At 44.6% G+C, this 24,210-nt stretch overlaps 1 protein-coding gene across 1 annotated transcript in view; it reads left to right on the top strand.

Moving 5' to 3' along the window:
• The first annotated feature begins 1,107 nt into the window (after positions 1 to 1,107).
• Positions 1,108 to 24,210, top strand: part of TTC12 (tetratricopeptide repeat domain 12) — a 49,760-nt gene continuing 26,657 nt past the window's right edge. Inside the window, exons 1-7 of the mRNA XM_084807203.1 lie at positions 1,108 to 1,209; positions 2,705 to 2,790; positions 12,624 to 12,775; positions 15,970 to 16,003; positions 16,909 to 16,986; positions 17,463 to 17,584; positions 22,880 to 22,939. Coding sequence (XP_084663329.1) covers positions 2,730 to 2,790; positions 12,624 to 12,775; positions 15,970 to 16,003; positions 16,909 to 16,986; positions 17,463 to 17,584; positions 22,880 to 22,939 — 507 coding nt within the window. The 5' untranslated portion in view covers positions 1,108 to 1,209; positions 2,705 to 2,729. The remainder of the gene's footprint in view (positions 1,210 to 2,704; positions 2,791 to 12,623; positions 12,776 to 15,969; positions 16,004 to 16,908; positions 16,987 to 17,462; positions 17,585 to 22,879; positions 22,940 to 24,210) is intronic.

Here is a 24,210-nt window from a genome sequence, read left to right as displayed (position 1 = left end):
CGCGCAGCAGTCCTGCGGAGCCCGCTGCCAGGTCCACATCGCTGGCGATACAGCCGGCCGCCATTGCCGCGCCGTATCGCTGGGCTAACTCTGGACGCAAACGGCGCCCGCTATGCCACTTGCGGCCGTAAGGCTGTTAGGTTAACCCAAATTTATGGCTGCATTTAGGTTAACCTAACAGCTTTACGGCCGCAAGTGGCACAGCGGGCGCCATTTGCGTCCAGAGTTAGCCCAGTGACACGGCACGTATCGCCAGCGATGTGGGCCCGGCAGCCGACTCTGCAGGAATGCCGTGGAGCGGAGCCGGCCCGGGCATATTCCGGGGAGAGAGACGGCTCGCCTCCCCCCAAGGGCGGGTTCCCACCCGGGCCAGCAGGCAGGGGATCCGCTCGTCCCTAGTCCCTTCCATCCAGTCATGGATGGCTAGTGACAGCGACCTGCGGGAACCTGTTAGCGCCTGCGGCAATTGCATGCAGACCTACACAGGTTTAAGGGGTGGCTGGTAGCGGCGAGGGCGAGGGGGCGACCAATCCCCGCGCCACACGGCCCTGTTTGAGGTTCGGTTCTCAGCTGTGGTCCCCCGGTGCTGCACAGGCTTCAGGCGAGCCGCTTCTACTCCCTCCCTTTCCAGAGCTCTCGAGATCCACCGGCCCGGCGCTTGGGGCCAATTCGACACCTGGGCGTACCAGAACTCCGACGCCAGGAACCTGAGCGCCGCACGTAAACGCAGCGCGCAGCCCCTCCGCACAGCCGTCCGCTCCTGGCGACCCCGCGTGCAACGACGGAAGCAGCGGCGTGCCTGGCGGGCGGGCGGGGGCCGGCGCTGTTCCCGGGGGCTCCGGGGCCGCGCTCGGCCATTTCCCGCGCTACGCGAAACGCCTCAGGCCCCGTGGGCGGGCGGGCGGGCGGGCGGCCTACCTGCAGCGAGCGAGCGAGCGAGGACAGGCGTCTCCCCTTCGAGGCTGCGACGGCGCTGAGGCGAGGCGAGGCGAGGCGACGGCGCTGAGGCGAAGCGCGCGCGCCTCCGCTTCCCGCCTCCCGGAAGACCCGCCCCTCCGGCTCATTTGCATACCCTCGTCCCGTGGCCACGCCCCTCCAGCCCGAGCCGCCGTCTCGCGCTCGCTCGGTTGCCATGGAGGCCGCCGGGACGCGGCGCGGCCTGTAGGAAGAGAGGGAGACTCCCCGCCCCAGCGCCCCCTCCAGCCCGCGGTACCTCCCCCTGACACGCCTTCTCCTCGCACCCCCGGCCGCTCTGCGACCCCCTTACTCGCTGAGCCCTCCCCTGCCCATTTTCTCCCAGCGCAGCCTCCCTTCCCCGCTCCGCAGTTTTAGGCCTCCCCCCCCCCGCCGCCCCCAGTGTGGGTTCTGGAGCCGGGGTGGGCGGGTGCGGATATGCAGCGCTGGCCCTCTTCCGAGCCAGCTCCCCCTTCCTTTCCTTGCAGCGAACCTGTTGGTTGCAATGGATACGCCTGTGCAGAGCGACGGATGCGCGTCTGTGACATAACCTGTCATTTCGACGTGTGCACCCAACTCTCCTATGATGAAATCAAACAGGAGGCTGTTGATACAGCCGCACAAGGGAGTGGAGGTGGGGAGGAATGGAACTGGTGCAGGTCGGACCTGCGCCCCCTTCCCCAGCAAGCGAAGTTGCCCCTGTTGCATTTGTGGTGGTCATGCGGCCACTGAAAGCAAAGTGCTAAGAAAAGAAAAGAAAAAGGGGGGCAGCGGTTGCATCAAAGACAAGGGAAGGACCTAGAGAGCACTTACTCCCCCAGGCAAGGCCGCCCCTCCTCCTCCTCCCCTTCCTCTCCTCCTCCTCCTCCTCCTCCCCCTCCTCTCCTCCTCCTCCTCCTCCTCCCTCCCACCTAGTGATGTTCCCCTGGAACTGACCATCATCCATTCTTGGAGGTCCAGCCCATCTTCCCTCCAGCCACACTCATTTATTTACTGCATTTTTAAATCCTGCTTTTCAGACAATTATTGTTTCTGTAAGCAGCTCACAGCAAAAACAGAGAAGAACGTGCCGTCAGGCTTCCACAGTAAACAGACAAGAGACACAAGGGAAGGGGAGTGGAGGGAAAAGGTAGAGGACGGAGATCAGCGCTGCAAGGCCAGAAAGAAGTAGCGAGCTGTAAGTGGGCATTTGTATCCAGTTCAGGCCAGGCGGCTCTTCCCTTGCTGCCGTACTCGCTTGAATAGTAGTTGGTGGCTCTTGCTCCCTTGGTTGACGGATGGGATTCTTGTGCTTCCATTGGCAGGAGCTTTGCCCCGAATTGGCTTTGGAAGATCAGACATTAGGCCTGTTTTTGTGATATAATTATTATCTCTTAATAGGATCTTAGCAGTAGGCTGTTTGCAGTACACATTTGCCAGTTCAGTTGTCTTGACTTCCCCTGACGTGAAGGATAATGGGTGTTAGCATTCTGTAAGGCTGTAGCACTGAGGATTCTATCGGTAATCTCTAGTCCCCTCTCAGAACTGCAGTATCCAGAAATTTCTCAACAGAAGCTGTAGCAGTAAATTTGGTTTACACACACACACACACACACACACAGTAGGCACAGCTCAGGAGTAGCATCAGAAAAATGACTTGTTTGCAAACTCTAAAAAAAACTTAAATCAACCACAAGGTGGCAAGTGCTAAATGCTGAGAAATAGCATGTTCTCTTTTATCATTCTATCCCTCTCTTCTTCCTTCGTACAGGTTTTCTCAATACTGGGGGGTCAAGATGTCTAAACAGCAAGAAGAACAGGATTTCCAGAAATTCCTTAGAGATGTGGATGAAGTTAGTAAGTAGACCATAGATATGTTTAAACAGAGCTATACTTGAGCTGAGCATGTTCCATATAGCCCACCCAGAGCACTGTTTTAAAGGCTACAAGGACCCCAGGTGTAATTAAGGGGAGCTCTGAGTACAAGTATTCTTTTCCAGAAAAGAAGCCCCACAGCTGAAACTGAGGAGACGGAAATAGCTGCTAAGCCAAATTTATTTGCTTAACTTCAAATTAAGTACAAATTGGTACTTCAACCCAGCTGTAAGCATACTTAGCTAGTATTCTTGCAGCAGAAAATAACTTGATTGTTAACATTATTGTTTTAAATGATATTTGAAATGTATATGTAATATCTACATAAAGGTTGTTATATAATTACTGTTTTTCTTGCTTTCTGTGAGACAAGCACAAATGATAATAAGTGTTCTTACAAATGAAGTAGGTGATGGCAAGAGGTAATGATTTGCACAAGTCAGTGCAATGGGATTAGCAGCTCACTTGGAATTTGAGCCTGTATCTCATCATAGGAAGCTGCCTTTTACCATTTCAGACTATTTGTCCATCTAGCCCAGTATGGTCTACTCTGAGTGGCAGTGGCTCTCCAGGGTTTCAGGCAGTCTCCCATCACCTGCTACCTGATCCTTTAAACTGAAAATGTCATCGCTTGATTACCTGAGACCTTCTAGAGCATGTGTTCCAGCATTCAGCTATGGTCTCTCCCTAAACCCAGCATTTTATCCATTCACTGTACTGGCTCATTTGCTAAATTACACCTATCATGAACTCAGATGTTTATATTCCACCATTTTTCTTTGAAATTCAAGTTGTGCTCACACTGTTCCCAGTCAGTCTTCCATCTAGGTGCTGACCATATCCAGACTGGCTTTTTTCTGTGAGATTGTTGCATCATGTGCCTTCAGACCATGCCCTGAGAAAAGAGCCCTGTGGCACCTTAAAGAATAACATTTATTGTGGCATAAACCTTTGAGGTTACCATAAATCTATTAAGGTGCAATCCTGTGGCTGCTAGACAGCAGCTAGATGGCCATAGGATTGTTCAGTTTCCGGGAACCGACCTCAGAGCCCATGCTCTGAGGTCAGCTCCCGAAAAACTGCCCCCTCTCCGGCTGCCTTGTAGGCAGCGTGGCTCATCCCTGGGCCACTCTTGGATGAGCAGCATGGAGCGGGGCAAAAGGGGGCGTTCCTGGGGGCGGGGAGTTCGGAAGTGCTGGTACGACAGTTCCTATGCGTCATCCAGCCTCCCCCCGGCTCCAAAGTCCCACAGCTAGACAGCCAAAATTGGCTATCTAGCTGTGACTGCAGGGTGACCAGAGCGTGGAGGAGAAGATCCCCTCCGCGCTCCGCCTGCCCTGCATTGGATAGGCAGTCACGTCTGAGTTCAGAGGTGGCCACTTATCCCGATAGGATTGCTCCCTCCATCTTTAAAGTATCACAAGACTCTTTTGTATTTGCTGTAGCAGCACATGAGTGGTCCCTGTAGAATCTGTCATCTCTGATGAAGTTAAATGCAGCTTTCCTGGGTTATTGGAGACCACTATAACCACTGGATTAAATGGATTTAAAAATCATAAGAGTTACAAAACAATGTATTTAAGTTCACTTCTGTGCAATGTTTAATAGGAATGTACCACCTTCTGGGTACAGAAAAATCTAGATATGTGTTTTTTTTCTGACCATTCAGAGACTATGAAAATGAGGCACTTCTCAGCAAAATTTAGCTGCATGGAAGAAAGGTCTTAAAAGCACACAGAGAGATAAAGAACTAGAGCAGATGATTTATTAGAAAAACTTTTTTTCTAGTAGGAATGTGCAGATACACAATAGTGGATGTTCAGATATTTGATCACAAGAAAATGCAGTCTTGCAGGTATATCTGACAAGTCTGATTGTTAGTAATCTATTGATTCATTTGTTCCCTGTGTTGCAAAAATTGCCTTAAAAATTTATGCTAGCAAATATTCTCATGACAATAATTTAAGCACTTTTGAGTTGGTAACCTTGTGTTGTCTTGTCACCATTAAAAAAATCTCACTAGGCATCTTGAATGTTGATTTGATCTGAGAAATTAGAAAACTTTTTATAAACATTTATTTATGCAATATCAAAATCTCTTTGAAGAAGATATCCTGACCCTGAAATCCAGCAAAAGAGCACAGTACTTTAAATGTGAATAGCAAATTGCTGTCGAGGACAAACAGTGTAGTAACACAATAAAGAATCTACACTATGCCACACTCACTCTGATGGAACTATGGCAGAAATGTGGGTCTAAATCATAATTCCCCCAAGAAGGTTGGCTGTATTGCTATATAAAATTGCGAAATACACCTACCCTCATTTGAAAACCGTATGAGGCAGTATTATAAAAAATGATATCCTTGTGGGGGGGGCAGGGGCGGGTTATATCCTGCCTTTGCTGCTGTAATGTGATCGGCTTTGGCTGGCCTTTGATTGTATCTAGTGCATTTTCAAACTTAATCTCCAGTCTTTGTGATATAAAGACTACCCTGTTTTGCTTTTTCGGTCGTCTTCTTTTTCTTTCAGGCAGGTCCATCTTTTAAGGGACCTGAAACTATTACTTAAAACAGGTTTTATATTTCCAGAGGGAGCATTCCCCACACCCCACACCCCATTTCATGCTTAGTAAAGGTAGAAGCTTAGGGTCATTTGAAGCCTTATCAGCATGGTACATCTGTAATCTAATTATGTATCTGATCCAACTTAATGAATTAAGTATCTGCTCCAACTTCATTATCTGCTCCAACTTCATCCCTCTCTTCTTTTGAGTTTTGCATATGTGTGTGTGAATAATTTTTAATGTTTTAATTTTAAACAACATGTTATATAAATAATGGTTTTCTACATTCTTTGTAGATTATATCATCATTTCATACTCAAAAGACTACCAAATATATTACAGGGATAAACCAAGGATATAAGAAATAGTTATTTATATATCCCACTAGTATATAGAGGTCCTCACATTCTTCTCTTCTATTAATTTTTTGACTTGCCATGCTGAACATCATTTTGAAATGTATTCACAGTTTCATATTACTTCACATGGATGGTACGTTGGGTGGCTGTGTTACGATATATATTTTAGGGGATTCTCTTATAAAAGCAGAAAGGAATCACCAGTCATTGAAATTTATCTTTCCAAAATTGTTCAAACTATTTTCAATCTTGTTCAAATTTTGTATGTGTACATATTCCCTGGGTAGCTTAAATAGCCCAAATTAATTTATTCAGAATGGACATATCCCAGAATTTCATGTATCATTCCCTAAGACTGGGTACCTGATTTGTTTTCCAGTACTGTGTGTAAATATTTCTAGCTGCCACAATCATATAAAAGAGGAGAGTCTCTTTATATCCTTTGTCAGTTGTCTTTTAACATAGTTTGCTATGAATAACTTCATGGTAAGAGATAGTTTCTTGTTAAGAATTCTGTTTATTGCTGCTTGAATTTCTTTCCTGAGGGTGGAATCCTATGCATGTTTAGAGAATGTTGAGAGTTGTTGGGAGTTTTCTGTCTGAATATGTATAGGATTGTGCCCTAAAAAAAAACCTTCCTCCTTCCCTGTTAGAATTGAACAGGTCTGCAGGTATAAATATAGATACATAAAATATTTTAGCCCCACTGTGCACATTCTGAGGCCTTCCTATCTCTAGTAATCCTGGAAATATAGAGAAAAACATTCACAGTTAACACTTGATAAGGGAAATTCGTATTTCTGAGCTTGCAACCAAGTCCTGAAACAGAACATTGAGTTGGATCCGGACTTAGTCATGTTAGAGTAGACCCATTGTAAACAATGGGACTTAAGTTAGTCATGACTGACTTACCTCATTGATTTCAGTAGATCTACTCTACACCTGACTTAAGTCTAGAACCAACCCAGTAGGTGTAGCTGAAATTACTGCCCTGACACCATTACGTGAGCCCTCACGGGGAAAAATATGTGCAGTTAGCTCCACTTCCGAAACATGAGAGTCCAAATCCAGCAATTTGTTATATTCCTGAGAACACAGCACACATATGGAATAAGAGTCTCTCTGATTTCCATACAATGTGTGTTAAGGATTGTGATATTAGCTGTGTGCTGATATAAAGGGTAACCGTAGTACAAGTGGAAACAGTTAAAAGATAAATCTCATTGAGCCATCAGGGCCACCTCTGCATTATACATCAAAAGAGTTTATATGCTCTAGCAACTGTTTGACATTCTTTGCTGCCCTAATGCAGAAGCTTTGATTCCTCTGCTGTCTGTTTTACTTGCAGGGTATAGACAGGGGTTGGATAGGTCATCTGGGAAGATGGAATGATGAAGATGATTGTCATTGTTTGTTCCAGCTTTGCTTTTTCTCCTCTCTCCTGCCCTCACCCCCAAGTGTTGGTTTAAATTGACTTTCTAATTCACCATTTTGAATAATCTCAATTATTGCTTGGCTCATCCATTTTCCTATGAACATGAGTACAACAAAGCCAGAACTTCAATGAGAGCAGGCATCCAGAACAGCCAATCTGTTTCACAGAGATAAAATGCTGACTTTGGAATTAAATCTTGGCCTAGTTGCACCGCCTCACAAAAACATTTTCCTTTTCATATCTTCTGGATGCTCCGCGGGTGCTGTGTATCATGCCACATGCTGGCAAAGCCTCCACATTAAATCTGAGCTAAGCAATTTGTCCAGCATTGAGGTCCACATCAAAAAGGTATTTTGAGCCAGAGGGCAGCAGCTAGTCTGCATATTTGGGATGTTTGCAGTTAATATAATTTGCATATTATTGTCTTGAGCATGATGGCTGCCAAACCACAACTACAACTAGTTTGCATATTTGAGATGTTATGCAGTTAATATAATTTGCATCTCATTGTCTTGAGCATGTTGGCTGCCAAATCACAACTGTTGGATGAGTTGCATCTGATTCCTAAGTCCTTGAAAGTTTTTTTAAACAAACCCACAGAATCAAGTGCTTCTAAAGGTTTTTGGGGGGGCGATTTTTCAATATTGTAGTCTTCTTTTTCCTATTGAAATTTCAAGTGTATCTGCAAGAGAGCTAGGAACATTTTTTAGAAAATTGTTGTTGTTCAGTCATTAAGTCGTCTCCGACTCTTCATGACCCCATGGACCATAGCACGCCAGGCCTTCCTGTCCTCTACTCTCTCCCGGAGTGTGCTCAAGTTCATATTCATTGCATCGGTGATGCTATCTAGCCATCTCATCCTCTTCCGTCCTCTTCTCCTTTTGCCTTCAATCTTTCCCAGCATCAGGGTCTTTTCCAGTGAGTTTTCTCTTCGCATTAGGTGGCCAAAATATTTGAGCTTCAGCTTCAGTATCTGTCCTTCCAATGAGCAGTCAGGGTTGATTTCCTTTAGGATGGACTGATTTGACCTCCTTGCAGTCCAGGGGACTCGTAAGAGTCTTCTCCAGCACCACAGTTCGAAAGCATCAATTCTTCGGCACTCAGCCTTCCTTATAGTCCAGCTCTCACAGCCATATGTTACTACTGGGAAAACCATAGCTTTGATTAGACGGACCTTTGTCGGCAAGGTGATGTCTCTGCTTTTTACTATGCTGTCTAGGTTTGCCATAGCTTTCCTCCCAAGGAGCAAGCGTCTTTTAATTTCATGGCTACAGTCACCGTCTGCAGTGATCTTGGAACCCAAGAAAGTAAAATCTGTCACTGCTTCCATTTCTTCCCTTTCTATATGCCAGGAAGTGATGGGGCCAGATGCCATGATCTTCGTTTTTTTAATGTTGAGTTTCAAACCAGCTTTTGCACTTTCCACTTTCACCCTCAACAAGAGGCTCTTTAGATTCTCTTCGCTTTCTGCTATTAGGGTGGTATTGTCTGCGTATCTGAGGTTGTTGATAATTCTCCCAGCAATCTTAATTCTGACCTGTGATTCATCCAACCCGGTGTTTCTCATGATGTACTCTGCATATAAGTTAAATAAGCAGGGCGACAATATACAGCCTTGTCGTACTCCTTTCCCAATTTTGAACCAATCGGTTGTTCCATGTCCGGTTCTTACTGTTCCTTCTTGACCCTCATACAGGTTTCTCAGGAGACAGGTAAGGTGGTCTGGTGCTCCCATCTCTTTAAGAATTTGCACAGTTTGTTGTGATCCACACAGTCAAAGGCTTTAGCGTAGTCAATGAAGCAGAAATAGACATTTTTCTGGAATTCTCTTGCTTTCTCCATGATCCAGTGAATGTTGGCGATTTGATCTCTAGTTCCTCTGCCTCTTTGAAACCCAGCTTGTACTTCTGGTAGTTCTCGGTTCACATACTGCTGAAGCCTAGCTTGTAGGATTTTGAGCATAACCTTGCGAGCATTTGAAATGAGCACAATTGTACCGTAGTTTGAACACTCTTTGGCATTGCCTTTCTTTGGAATTGGAATGTAAACTGACCTTTTCCAGTCTTGTGGCCACTGTTAAGTGTTCCAAATGTGTTGGCATATTGAGTGCAGCACTTTAACAGCATCATCTTTTAGGATTTTATGGAATACTGTCATCTCCGCTAGGTTTGTTGTTAGTCATGCTTCCTAAGGCCCACTTGACTTCACTCTCGAGGATGTCCGGCTCAAGTTCAGTGACCACACTATCATGGCCATCAGGGACATTCAGATCTTTCCTTTAGAGTTCTTCTGTGTATTCTTTCCATCTCTTCTTAATCTCATCTGTTAGGTCCCTCCCTTCTTTGTCCTTTATCATGCCCGTCTTTGCACAAAACATTCCCTTGAGATCTCCAATTTTCTTGAAGAGATCTCTAGTCTTTCCCATTCTGTTGTTTTCCTCGATTTCTTTGCATTGTTCATTTAAGAAGGCCTTCTTGTCTCTCCTTGCTATTCTCTGGAACTCTGCATTCAGTTGGATATATCTTCCCCTTTCTCCCTTGCTTTTCGCTTCCCTTCCTTCCTCAGCTACTTGTAAAGCCTCATCAGACAACCACTTTGCCTTCTTGCATTTCTTTTTCTTTGGGATGGATTGAGTTGCTGCCTCCTGAACAATGTTACGGACCTCCATCCATAGTTCCTCAGGCACTCTGTCTATCAGGTCTAATCCCTGAAATCTATTCCTCACCTCCACTGTATATTCATCAGGGATATGTTTTAGGTCATACTTGAATGGTTTAGTGGTTTTCCCTATGTTCTTCAATTTAAGCTGAAATTTTGCAAGAAGCAGCTCATGATCTGAGCCACAGTCAGCTCCAGGTCTTGTTTTGACTGTCTGTATAGAGCTTCTCCATCTTTGGCTGCAAAGGACATAATCAGTCTGATTTCGATATTGACCATCTGGTGATGTCCATGTGTAGAGTCGCCTCTTGTGCTGTTGGAAAAGAGTGTTTGCTATGATCTGCATGTTCTCTTGGCAAAACTCTATTAGCCTTTGTCCCGTGTCATTTTGTACACTAAGACCGTTCTTGCCTGTTATCCCGGTGATTTCTTGACTTCCTACTTTAGCATTCCAATCCCCTATGATGTAAAGGACATTATTTTTGGTGTTAGTTCTAGAAGGTGTTGTAGGTCTTCGTAGAACCGATCAACCTCAGCTTCTTTGGCCTCAGTGGTTGGGGCATAGACTTGAATTACTGTGATGTTGAATGGTTTGCCTTGGATTCGTACTGAGATCATTCTGTCGTTTTTGAGATTGTACCCCAGTACTGCTTTTCCCACCCTTTTATTGTCTATGAGTGCTACTCCATTTCTTCTAAGGGATTCTTGCCCACAGTAGTAGATATAATGGTCACCTGAATTAAATTCGCCCATGCTTGTCCATTTTAGTTCGCTGATTCCCAAGATGGCGATGTTCAATTTTGCCATCTCCTGTTTGACCACCTCCAGCTTACCTTGATTCATTGATCTTACATTCCAGGTTCCTAAACAATATTGTTCTTTACAGCATCGGACTTTTTTTTCGCCACCAGACACATCCACAGCTGAGTGTCCTTTCGGCTTTGTCCCAGCCGCTTCACTCTTTCTGGTGCTACTTGAAAATTCCCTCTGCTCTTCCCCAGTAGTATATTGGTCACCTTCCGACCTGAGGGTCTCATCTTCCGGCGTCATATCTTTTAGCCTTGTGATAAATTCCATGGGGTTTTCTTGGCAAGAATACTGGAGTGGGTTGCCATTTCCTTCTCCAGTGGACCACATTTTGTCAGAACTCTCCGCCATGACCTGTCCATCCTGGGTGGCCCTGCATGGCATAGCTTATGGCTTCACTGAGTTATGCAAGCCCCTTCGCCACAACAAGGCAGTGATCCATGAAGGGGTTTATAAAATTATATATTTATAAATTTGATTTGTGCCCTGCCTTTCTCGCAAAAATGGAACTCATGATGGCTTACACGCACAATTATAATTGATTAAAACAATAGAACAATACATGAAAATATATTAGATTTCCAGGACTCTAGGTAGTGTCATGGTTACCTGAAAGTACCTTTGGGTTGTCATTTTGAGCTCCTTCCATCTACACTAACTGTTTTAAGTCACAGATGTGAGAAAGCCACTTACAGTCCTCACACTTCCTGAGAGGACTGTGTTCCCTACTAAATGGACTTCAGCCAGCCTTGTCAGGTATGCTTTCCTCCGAATTCAACCCACTGTTAATTATCCATATCTGAGAAACGATCAAATTGCCTTTTTGAGCTCAATGTATCTAGGGTTGACATGTTTATATTCAGATTATTTAATATGAAGTCATTCTTAGAGAAACGTCGTATTTACAATGAAAAACAACTTTCCAATTTTATTTTTTTTTAAATCATCAATTTTTATCCACTGTATGTTTTTATCCACTGCAAGAGCTGCAGAACTCCGCAAGCATCCTTTCAAATGCATGGATCTGCTGTATCCATTGAAATGAATGGAGCAGCCTGCATGAACGGGGAATTCTGTTGTGTTTTGGAGTGCATACAGATCTGGAGCAGGCTGTTCATGTTTATAAAAGTAAATCTCTTTTTGGTGTTATGAATGCTGTGATTGTTGTCCGCAACTTACAAATTAGCTGTGTTCAGATGTACTCCTAAACCATAGTTTACTGTTACAGAAACAAGCCTTGAGCTCACACACTCTCCCCGCCTCCTCTTCCTCCAGTATGGCCTCTGGGAAGAGGTTGGAAACTTCCACTTCTGTTTTAGATTACCAGCAGTTGTTGAAATTCTAAACTGTAGTTAATCTTATGAAGTTGGTTTCCATTAACTGTAGTTAAGATTAACCACAGTTAGTCTGGGTTTGGTTGATATGTCAAGCTGCACTTAATCTCAAATGGAAGCAAGAGCTTTCAGAGTCCTCACAGCCATGCCAGATGTGGGGTGGGGCTTGCCTACACTTGTTCTTGTAATGCTAAACTATGGTTTAGTGCTACATTCAAGACAGCCCAGGGTCTTGACAAAATCATGACGATTTTGGCCATGGCACCCCACCTCTGAAATGCTTTCCCCAGAGAGGCTCACCTGCTGCTTATTTTAATGTTACTTCATGCCAGGTGGAGAACATTTTATTCTCTCAGGCTTTCAAAACCCTGATGTAACTTTTATCATGTTTCTGTGGGTTTTAATAGGCTTCTGCTGTTTATCTTGCTGTTCTTGTTGTTTCATTATATATTGATCTGTTTTATTATTTGTTCTTTACTTGTGAGCCACCCTGGGAGCAGTGCACTGTAGGAGTGAGATATATATTTTAAAAATGGATAGGTATATAAATAAAATAAACTTCATTGAATCATACATGATTCAGGGCAGGATTTAACTCCTGATTCGTCTTAAGCCTTTTCTGTTCCATGTTTATTCATCTTTCCTACTGTTTTCAGCCAACTTGATTCAAGGCCTGAATTCCACAGACCCTGCTATCCAGGAGAAAGCCATCACAGATACAGAGAAAAAACTCCTCTCCACTACGGTCAGGGATGAGAATAAACACAAACACAAACTGGACAGAACACTTATCAACAAACAAACTCTGGTAAATCTGCTGCTGCTTTTAAAAAAAAATATTGGAGGCTTTGAACAATTAAAATTCTATCTTTTAGCTACTATATAGCAGTATATATCCAGGTGGCTGCTAATTACAGTCTGCTACTTTTACCTTTTGTCAGTTTTCTCCTTGAACTTCATGGAAGAATCATTTCAGATTTTGCTGTATGTTGATGATTGCTGTATCATTTGTCCAGTGTGCTTTAAAACCCAATAACATTGCAGGACATGGTGCTGTTATTTGAAAATAGTGTTTATCAATATTATGAAAAATTAGATACTTCTGTTTTTTATAGACTTTTTCTGCTGTTGGAATGCTATCCAGTTTTGTTCTGATTGTCTCGGATTACACTGTTAATGATAACAATTCAGCCTTTTCAAACAATACCTGGGTGTAGCTGACAGAGGAAGCACAGTTAGATGGTAGAGTCATGAGATGGTAGAGTGGACTATACCAGTTCAGACTGCAGACGGGGGATGCCATTTTTAATTCTCTGCCATATTATAAAAGCACAACTAGCAACACTGTTAATTCTCCTTGATCTCTCAGTGGCTTTTAATACCATTGACCGTGGTATCCTTCTGAGACAACTCTGTGGGTTGTAGGTTGGAGGCACAGTGATATGGTGATTCTTCTCCTACCCACAGGGTTTGTTGTAGAAGATAGTGTGTGTGGGGGGGGGGGAGCTGCTTGACCCCAAGGCACTTCTTTTATGTGATCCAGTGGGGTTCTCTCATATCCCCCATGCTTTTTAACATCTATATGAAACTACTGGGTGAGATCACCTGAAGATTTGGAATGAGGTGCCTTCAGTATGCTGCTGAACTTACCTCTACTTCTCTGTGACATCTGAGGCAATTGAAGCTGTGACAATGCTGAACCAATATGCCTGGATGCAGTAAAGAGTTGGATGAAGGCCAATAAACTGACAAGACAGAGATAATGTGGGCAGATGGTCCTTGAGTCCAGGGAACTGGTGTTTGGTCTGTTTTCAGTAGGGTTGTACTCCCCCTGAAAGAGCAGGTAAGCAATCTGGGGCTACTCTTAGATCTAGCTTTGTCACCAGATCTAGGAGTCGCCAGGAGGCCCTGGTGACATGGGGTGCCTTTCCTGCTTGTGGACTTCCTGTGGGCAGCTGGTTGGCCACTGTGAAGAGAATGCTGGACTAGATGTACCTTTCATCTGATCCAGCATGGCTCTTCTTATGTTCTTATGCCTTATACTTACCTCAGCCATTTCTCGACCAGGATAGTCTGGCCACAGTTGTTCATGCTCTGGTAACCCCCACCCCACCCCACCCCACCCCACCCAGATAACTGCAGTGCAATATACATGAGGCTGCCCTTGAAGATGACTCAGAAGCTTTAATTGGTGCAGAATATGGCTGCCAGAATTGTACTGGTATGGCTCAATTTATCATTTATGCATATCACACTAATTTTAAGAGAACTTCATTGGCTCCTTGTTCACTTCCTGGCCCAGTGCAAGGTGCTGGTACTTACCTTTAAACCCCTAAATGGCTTGGGACCTAAATACCTGAAGGAGTGCCTCTTCCTGTATCCATCTGGCTGTGCTTTGAGAGCTTCTGCTGAAGCTCTTCTTCAGGTGCCTCCTTTATCGGTGGCATGCTATTTAACAACAAAGGAAAATGCTTTCATAGCAGTGGCTCCCCAGTTATGGGATGCTTTCCCTAAAGAAGCTTGGCTGACACCTGTGCTGCAGTCTTTGGGGCCAAAGGCAAAGACCTGTCACCTAGGTATTTTAACTTGATATAATTGTGAAGGGAAAATGGGAGTTACCCCAGACTCCCTGCAAGGTAGGTAGGGATCTCCAGAAGTCAATACGCTGCCACCACTCCTGATTCGTCTAGTCCAGTCCGAGTCAGGGATCTCTTGGACCTTTGAATATGCTTGGGGTCCACTAAAATAAGGGCTCAAGCTAACACCCTCTATTTTAGCCCCAAAGCCCAAACATTACCCAGTAGCCAGTCACTCAGCCAAGAGGTACTGAACTAAGCACTGAGGTTTACTCAGAAGGAAGCACACTCAGCTCTAGAGATAGATAAGTAGTTTATTCAGATGGGGGAAGGTGTAAAGGAAGTTAATGTTATACAAAAAGTTACAGAGAACCTTTGATAGAATATCGCAAGCAAAATAATATAACTGACCTATCCTAAACATTACCAGAGTAAGGGTCTCCCTGGACAGGGTCCCAGCCAGGGTTCCCAGCCACCAACTCACAACAACTTGATGCACAAAGATGGGAGAGAACTCAACTTCTCTTTTGTCAACGATCTCTCAGAGCCTGGCAACTCAAGGTAGAATTGAGCCAAGGCAGCCAATCCTCAGCCAGTGCCAATGGGCCCCCTCCCTGAAGAGAGTTGCATTTTCCCACCAAAGCCCAGCTATAATCATTCATCCCAATGAGCAGAGCCTCACCCTGGCCTTGAGCACAGGAGCTGCCTCAAGATAGCAAATTCCCAGGTGGTTACTTCATACATGCTAGCTGGGCCTAGCCTGATGGCTGAGGCAACCAGGGGGAAAACTGGTAATTTGTCTGCTGTTTTTGACAGTAATTTTTGATGTTTTAAGGATTTTTATCTGTTTTAGTATTGTATTTGTCCTGTCCTACAATTGGTTGTACACTGCCCTGAAACCCTTAATAAAATAAAGGGCGGTATATAAATGTTTTAAAGAAACAAACAATACATTAATTAAATTGATTGGTTTGTGCTTTGTTGTGTACTGGCGGAAAAATATTTTCAGGATCGACCCCCTAAACATTTTATCATTGTAAGTGGGAGTTTTCTGCAAAGAAGGATTTAATTATGGAATGTACAACAACATGCCATTATTGCTGCTTAAAGCATCAGCCCACAGCTGCAATTTGCCCATTTGAAGTGTCTTCAAAATCCTTTGCCAAATTGATTTTTCTATCCTAAGCCCATGAATTATTGTGGGTTTTTTTGTTTGTTTTCCTTTCTTCCTGTGGCTTTTTAAGGCTATTGGTGGAATTAATGTTGACAGCTTTGGAAACACTGTTGTTCTTTTTGAGGTTTCTCATCTTTCATATTTTTATGCAGCAGGTACCTTAAAAAAATAAAATTGAGTAATATGTTAAAACACACCCTTTCTTTCCCAGAATTTGCACCTAACATTTTGCTTTGACCCACCTTTTTTTAGGGTTTGCCAAATCAGGAGGAAATGATGAATCCAGGTAAGAGGCTGGATAGATCACCAGTGTATTTTGAACTGAAGTACCACAGGAATGTCTGGTATGGGGGCTGAACAAATTATGTATACATGTATTGCAAGCAGTCTCTAGCACAGATTTTCTAGTTTTCTAGATGTTATTCATGTATTTCAAACTCTGCCCATATATGGGTAGTTCTTGAAGCCCAAGAAAGCCAGATCCCAAGAGACTCCTCTTCATGGAGTGGGGTGAAATGAAAAGAGCAGATACTCTTATAGGTTGGCTGTCAACCTAAGGATTGACCATCCCACCAGCTCCAGGTAGCCACTGGAGACCTTGTAAGGAGAGATCTTTATGGTGGTAGCAAATATGCTGCACATCCTAAGATTTGTATGATCATCTGCATGGGACTAGGGATGAGAATGTTGACATGTCAGGACCTGTCCTCTATGCCTTGATAGGCTTCCTGGTTTGGAGATTTCTGTACCTAGTAGATGGACTGAAGTGCAGATTGTCTCTTCTAATTCTTGACATCCTCCACAACTGCAGCCAGTTTTTCTTTTCTGTTCCAAAATCAGAACTGCTTTCAGTCATCATAACAAGCCCAGTTGGCTTACATCTTCAGTGTGTTAGAAGGTGCAATTCAGCATATTTTAATCACTTCATTATCCAGAAATTAGAAAGCCCCCATGTCCTACAAATTTAGCTTTTTCAAAGGCAGGGTTTAAATTACTATCAGCATTATGGGTCTCCATAACTGGAAGCTTATTACTCCCATTCTGATTCAGTGTCACATTAATGAAATAGTCCCTTTCGATTTCCATTTCACATCTCAGAAATGATTTTGCTCTGCAATTTGACTTTTTCTTTTTAATGATCAAACCCTTTTCGTTTGATTGAACTTCTGTCTTCACTCTATTGACTTTTAGAGAGCTTCATGTCTGCTTTAGAAAGGGATGCCGAAGAACGAGCAAGGAGAAGGAAGGAAAATGAAGCCTTAGCAAATGGTAACAGTTGGACTCTGATATTTCATGGGTTGGGGTGGGAGCTATCAGGAAAGAATCAGATGCACTGGGATTTAACAAGTATCTCACAATGTGATGGGGTTATAGAAGGAGGGACTCTTGGGCATTCCAAACCTCCAGCAACTCTGTGACCAGCATGGTTAAAGCATTTCATTAGTCTAAGAATATTTATTGTTTGATTGATCATATATCATCAAATGTGGCTAACCATACTCAAATATTTTGCAGTATCAAGTCATTAACAACTCTGCAATAACAAAGAAAGTTGATGATAGCTTAACAGGTTATGAGAGTCTTGCAGCCCAAAATCCAGCTGGTTATTGTGATTAAATATGCCAATTCAGGTCTTCATGGCCTTGGCTTGATACCATCCTGCTCCTAGCCCCCACTTTTCTGTACCCTTTCCAACCAACAGCCTAAGAATGAATTTTTCACATGCATGTTTATCGTCCCCACAGCACTGAAAGAAAAAGGGAATGATGCTTTCAGCAAAGGGGACTATGCACTGGCCATCCAGAGGTACACTGAAGGTCTAAAGAAGCAAAAAGATATGCAGGTGCTGTACACCAACAGAGCACAGGTCAGTGAAGGGGAAACAACAACTACCGATCATTAATTCATTTATTTCTCTATACCGCCCCATAGCCAAAGCTCTCTGGGCAGTTCAAAAAAATTAAAAACCATTTAAAATGCATTATATAAAATATAAAGCCATTCACATAATAACATAGAGCAAATAACACACACAACAACAACATATATCTAAAACAAAAACAATCATCCAGAGACAATCAAGAGACTCATTATATCCTGCCAGATGCCTGAGAGAAGAGGGCAGTTTTAACCTGGCACCAAAAAGATGACAATGTTGGCACCAGGCGGGCCTTGTCAGGGAGATTATTCCTCAAACAGGGAGCCATCACTGAGAAGACCTTCTCCCTTGTTGCCACCCTCCGAGCCTCCATCGGAGGGCCTTAGATGCAGAGTGTAGTGTGCGGGTTGGTTCATGCTGGAAGAGGCATTCTGGCAAGTACTGTGGTCCCAAGCCATGTGGGGCTTTATAGGTCAAAACCAGCACTTTGAATTGGGCTCAGAAGCATATAGGCAGCCAGTGCAAGTGGGCCAGAATCAGTCTTATATGTTCAGACTTTCTGGTTCCTGTTATCAGTCTGGCTGCTGCATTTTGCACAAGCTGCAACTTCCGAACCATCTTCAAAGGCAGCCTCACATAGAGCACATTGCAACAATATAACTTGGAAGTTACCAGAGCATAGACAACTGAAGCCACGTTATCCCTGTCCAGATAGGGGTGTAGCTGGGCCATCAGCCGAAGTTGGTAGAAGGCACTCTATGCCACTGAAGCTACTTGAGCCTCAAGTGACAACGATGGCTCCAGGGGGACCCCCAAGCTACAAACCTGCTCCTTCAGGGGGCGTGCAACCCCATCCAGAACAGGTTGAGCACCCTCCATCTGGTCAGGAGAACCACCCACTAGCAGCAGCTCAGTCTTGTCTGGATTGAATTTCACTTTATTAGCCCTCATCCAGTCCATTGCCGCACCCAGGCACCGATTTAGTATGACCACAGCCTCACCTGAAGAAGATGAAAAGGAGAATGGAGCTCTGTGTCATCATGACTGCACTCAATGGTTTCATGTAGATGTTGAATAATATGGGGGACAAAACTGACTCCTGTGGAACCCCATACTGGAGAATCCACAGGGCCGAGCAATATCCCCCAAGTACCGCCCTCTGGAGCCAACCAAGTAGGAGCGGAACCATTGTAGTGCAGCGCCTCCCACTCGCAACTCAGACCCAGAAGGATACCATGGTTGATGGTATCAAAAGCCACTGAGAGATCAACAAGAATCAACAAGGTCACACTCCCCTGGTCTCTCTCCCAACATAGGTCATCATACAGGGCAACCAAGGCAGTTTCTGTGCCAAAACCCGGGCTGAACCCCAACTGAAATGGATCTAGATAATCAGTCTCATCTAAGTATCTGGAGCTGGTTGGCAACCACTCGCTCAAGAATCCTGCCCAGGAAAGGAACATTTGCCACTGACCTAAAATTATTAAGGTTTTCCAGGTCCGGGGAGGGTTTCTTCAGGAATGGTCTCACCATCACCTCTTTGAGGTGGCCTGGGACCACTTCCTCTCACAAGGAGGCATTTATCACCTCCCTGGCCCAGCCAGCTGTTCCTTCCCTGCCAGTTTTTATAAGCCAAGAGGGGCAAGGATCCAAAACAGAAGTGGTTGCCCTCAAGCTGCACCAACTGAATCTCATCCAAGAAAACTGGACAAGGCTGTGCTGTGGACACCTCACCAGATTTGCCTGCTGGAAGACCGGAGTATAAGTCCCAGCAGATGCAAGAGATTTTATCCTGGAAGTGCCTAGCAAATGAACTATAGTGGGCCTCAGATGTGTCCTGAGGTCCAGCATGTAATAGGCCACAGACAGTCCTGAAAAGCAATGCTGGGTGGCATATGGAAGATAGAATGAAGGCAGCGAAAGGTTGTTTCTTTGCCGCCGTCACTGCCCCTGAGTATACTTTACCATAGGCATATACCAAGGTTTGATTGCACCCACTAGGAGTTCTTCTCCCTCTGTATGCAAGCCGTCTCTTTGTTTTGTCACTCTCAGCTCTGGGGTATACCATGGAGCAGTACGAGCTCTACTCAGGAGAGGGTGCTCAGGAGCAATCATGTCAACCGCCTGTGTCATTTCGGCATTCCACAGATCAACCAGGGTTTCGACATGAGAGCCAGCCATATCAGCCAGAAAGCTCCCCAGAGGCCTCTGGAAACCATCCAGATCCATTAGCCTCTGGGGGCCGACCATCTTAATAGGTCCCCCACCCTTGCAGAGGGGAAAACCTGCCGCTAGTCTAAACCTCTGCAAGCAATGATCTGACCATGACAGAGGGACTGAAGCAAAATCCCCTACTTTCAGATCACCATCTCCCTGTCCAGTTGAGAAAACCAAATCTAGGATATGCCTTGCTATACATGTTGGGCCGATGACATGTGAGACAGTCCCATGGTTGTCATGGAGACCATGAAATCCTGAGCTGCCCCTGACAAGGTGCCCTCAGCATGAATGTTGAGATCCCCCAGAACCAACAGTCTGGGGGATCTCAACGATGCACCCAAGACCACCTCTGTCAGCTCAGCTAGGGAGTCTGTTGAGCAGCGAGGTGGGCAGTATACCAGCAGAATCCCCAATCTGTCCCACTGGCCCAACACGAGGTGCAAACACTCCAGACCAGTAATCACATGGACAGGGAGCCTGCAGAGGGAGATGGAACTCCTATAGACCCCAGCAACCTCCCCTTCCCTGGCCCTTGGGCCTACCCTGGTGCTGAACCAAGTACCTTGGTGGGCAGAGTTGAGAGAGACTAACTCCTCCTTGGATAAGGGAGGTCTTATTCTGACCTGATCTGGCATTTAACAGCAGCTTCCGGAGGCCCGCGGGCAGGCTGATAGGGCAACCACCATGCCTGCAGGTGAGGGGAGGGCCGGAACACAGCACAGCCATCAACTGTCTGAGCCGTGTTCCCCTAAACTGGGTAGCGCTCCTCCCAGTGCTCCCTTGACCTGTAATCACACTCATCCCCCCTGCCCCACAAGTCCCCCGACTTGGCCTCATACCCTCTCTCCCAGACACATAACAATTTTTTGTTGGAGAAATGGCTAACCCACATATAAAGCTGCAGAGACAATCAGCTGGATGTTAGGGGGGTGGCCCTTGCCCTTGCGCCCCCCCCAAGGGGCTCCCCCTGCCCCACGTCAGGGTGGGAAGATAACAAGAGCTGTCCCAGGAACCTTGAGCCCGGCTGGCCCAAATCAACAGTAATCTGCACGGGGGGTGTTTTTTTCTCTCCAGCTTCGGCGGTAGCATCTCACTCAGGCAGCAACACGGTGCCAGGCAGGGTCAGGAAGATAGTTGGCCCCACCTGAGGCTGTAGGATGTCCCAGCTGCCTGCCTCTCCTCAGTCTATGACTCTAATGGCTCCAATGCCCATTGTCTTTTTGCGTAAAATCATCAGTGCAGGTTTATGGTTAGTGTAACCTTGAGTCATCTTCCTTACAACTTTTTTGTATTTAGGTTCGTCAGCTGCTGCCAGATTACCTGTATTTGAAACATATCCATTGTCTTTATGCGCTACATGGTTTCCAGGTGTGCATGGCCTTCGCTTGATACCATTCTACTCCTAGCAACCCCTCCCCTTGCCCCCCACTATGCTTGCTTCTCTAGTGGGATTGCATAGCTATACATTCATGCGTACTAGTTATATGCCTCTTTTACTTGGAAACAATCTGGGATCTGGTTACCTGAAGGACTGCCTTTACTCATACGAACCTACCTTGGTTTAAGGTCATCATTTCAGGTTTTGCTCTCTGGTCCCCCTTTAAATTATACTTGTTTGAGTAGTACCAGGGACAGGTCTTCTCTATCGTGGTACCAAGTTTTTGGAAGTCCCTCCCCAGGGATATCGATGAAACCCCTTCTATGTCTGTTTCCAATTGTACAAACACTTTAAATCCAGAACACTTTTTATGTTTCAATTTGTTATTGCTGATATGGTTATTTGTTTTATGCTATGCTGTTTTATTGATTGAGATTTTAATGTTTTTATTATATTAACTGTAAGCCATCATGATGAATCTATCCTTAAAAGGCAGGATATCAATATATAAAATAAAGTTCCTGTGCTATTTCCTATCATAAAGATAATTTTGGTTGTGGTTGTGGTGACAAAGGAGATGACAAGCTCATGACAGGCTTTGCTCAAAAAGTATAAATTGGTGGGGTTTCCTTCAGTACATATAATAACCTGGCAGGTGTAAATAACATATTTGCCCTCTTTCAGGCCAGAACCCTTTTGGGGGCACAGCTAATTCAAGTAAGATGAGCATTATAGGTTCTCCTTCGGAGTGTAGACAAATCTTTAGCGGCTTGGAATAAAGGACAGACCTGTGTAGTCTTCATGGGCCTTTCTGGAGCCTGGGCATGTTCAAGATGAGCTACAAATCCTTATAATAGGATTTAATGGGCTTTGTTTCTTGCCATGTTCTCAACAGTTAATATTAATAGGATATTTAGGAGAAAATATGATAGGAAGTTACTATCCAAGTATTGCAGGCCCTGATCTTTGGAAAAACTCTTTCAGTTCCACTTATCCTGTGCTGAGTTCTGTTTAAAGAGGGCACAACTCAGATCTTGCTACTGTTGACATCCTGAGAGGTGCCAGAAAACCAAGCCAAACTATCTGCTCATCTGTGGAGGAGCTTGGTGCACTTTGCAGCATGAGCAGAGCTCTCAGAACCTGTACTAATAATTTGTCAAGCATTTTAAGAGACTATTACATCATGCGGTCAGCTGCTTTTGAATTCATATCTCAAAGGAGAGCCAGCTGATGGAGGAAAATACAAGTCTCATAGTTTAGAGCCACAGCTTTTTCTCAAGAGTCACATTCTCTCCAATTTAGGGCCTTAACTCTTCATCTCTGTTGTGTGTGTGGGGGGCACTTTCTTCCCCAATTAATGGTATTTTTGACAGTAAAGATACAGGACTGGAACTCTCTGCCTTGAGATTCTGGCATAGGGAATGGGTTCAGTCACTGTTGACCCCTCCCGGTTTTCTCTGGATTAATTTGTCTGATAGCATTCAAGTGCCCCTAGGAGCAGCTGCCAGTGATTCCACCAAAGCCAACTTTTGTTGCCTTTTCTGAGGGTTGAGGCATATTGCTTTAATTAATTAGTTGGGATCAGTTGAGTGCTTTGAGCAAGGAAGCTGCATATAAATGTCCTACCTTTTGATTAGCAACACTGTTTAACACTTATATGCCTCTGCTGGTCCATTTTGTTTCAGGCCTACATGAAGTTGCAGAATTATGAAAAAGCCATCAGTGACTGTGATTGGGCTTTAAGGGTAAGATCCTCCTATCTTTCTCAGCTGTCTCTTCTGTTCAGAGTTAAAGAGGGAAAGTAGATGGCCAGATGAACCAGGTTTCATGACATGTGTGACTTCTAGCTGTTCCAGAGGATCAGAGAAAAGTCTTTTGCTTTTCCAAACTTCTCCACAGCCCTTCATTTCCATGCATGTCTGTATTGCATTGTGATACTGGCATGGCCAGGTGGATAATGAATTTCACTTGGATCCAGGAGATGTGGCTTTAAATCCCATCTCTGCCATGGATTCGTTGCATGGCCTTGGGAAGTCACTCACACTCTTTCAATCCCTAATCCCTGTTCTATAGAATGGGAATCACAAGTAGTCCAAATATGCTAAAAGTTTTAAAGCTCTTCACAGTTTAAAGGTTGTGGGTGAAGGATTACAATTAAGTGTTGTGCTTTCTCAAGAGATATTGAAATGTTTTCCTGGGCACGATTTCTGTCTTCCCATTAAAAACGTACGTGAAATGCTAGGTGTCATCAGCAAGGGAGATTAACATTTATACTTCTACTTTGTGGAACCAGACTCCCAGCTTCTCATTTGTTGAATTCATATATTTAATTAAAGTCTGATGTGATTAATGATAAATTAATTATCTCACAGCACCTCCTGAGATCTGTGTAAAAACCTACACTTAATAATCTAGTTACATTCCCCCAACATACATGACATTCACTTGACACTCAGAACAAAAAGCTGAACTGATGTTGCATTCTAAGTGATTTTTAAAATCTTGATTTCTATTCAGTAGTGCATTACTGACACATCTGAGCTAATGCAATTAAGATATAGCAGGATATTCATGGGTTTGTGGTATTCAGTTGAGACAGAAGAGACTAGCCAATCTTCTATCATATGGAACCTGATTTTCCTTGTTTGAAATTTTGAGGACATTTTTAAAAACACCAGTAGGTAAGGGCACATTCTTAGTGCCACAGACAGTTTTGCAGTCGTCTCTTGGGACGCACTCAACCAGAAGTTTCCACACTGCTGCCTGGAGCAGTCACTCATGTGATTGTGCTCCTTGGCCTGCCAAGGTGGCATCCTGTGTTGCATGGAGACCCGCTATCTTGGAGTCCATAGATTGTCCTCCTTTGGGTGCCTCCATTTCCTTCCAGGATTCCTCTCATTGCTGGAAGAGGAGATATGCAAGGATGAGTCTTTTTCTTGGTGTTACACAACTGGGATAGCACTCGCTGCTGGATCCTTTTTTCATGAGGGTTCTCCCCAGAAATAATGACTTCCCT

The sequence above is a fragment of the Heloderma suspectum genome, chromosome 6 (assembly GCF_057233095.1).
Source record: "Heloderma suspectum isolate Gila_16-S chromosome 6, 16-S_ref, whole genome shotgun sequence".
NCBI lineage: Eukaryota > Metazoa > Chordata > Lepidosauria > Squamata > Helodermatidae > Heloderma > Heloderma suspectum.
The sequence above is the reverse complement of the archived record's forward strand: the minus strand, read 5'-3'. Positions and strand labels throughout refer to the sequence as shown.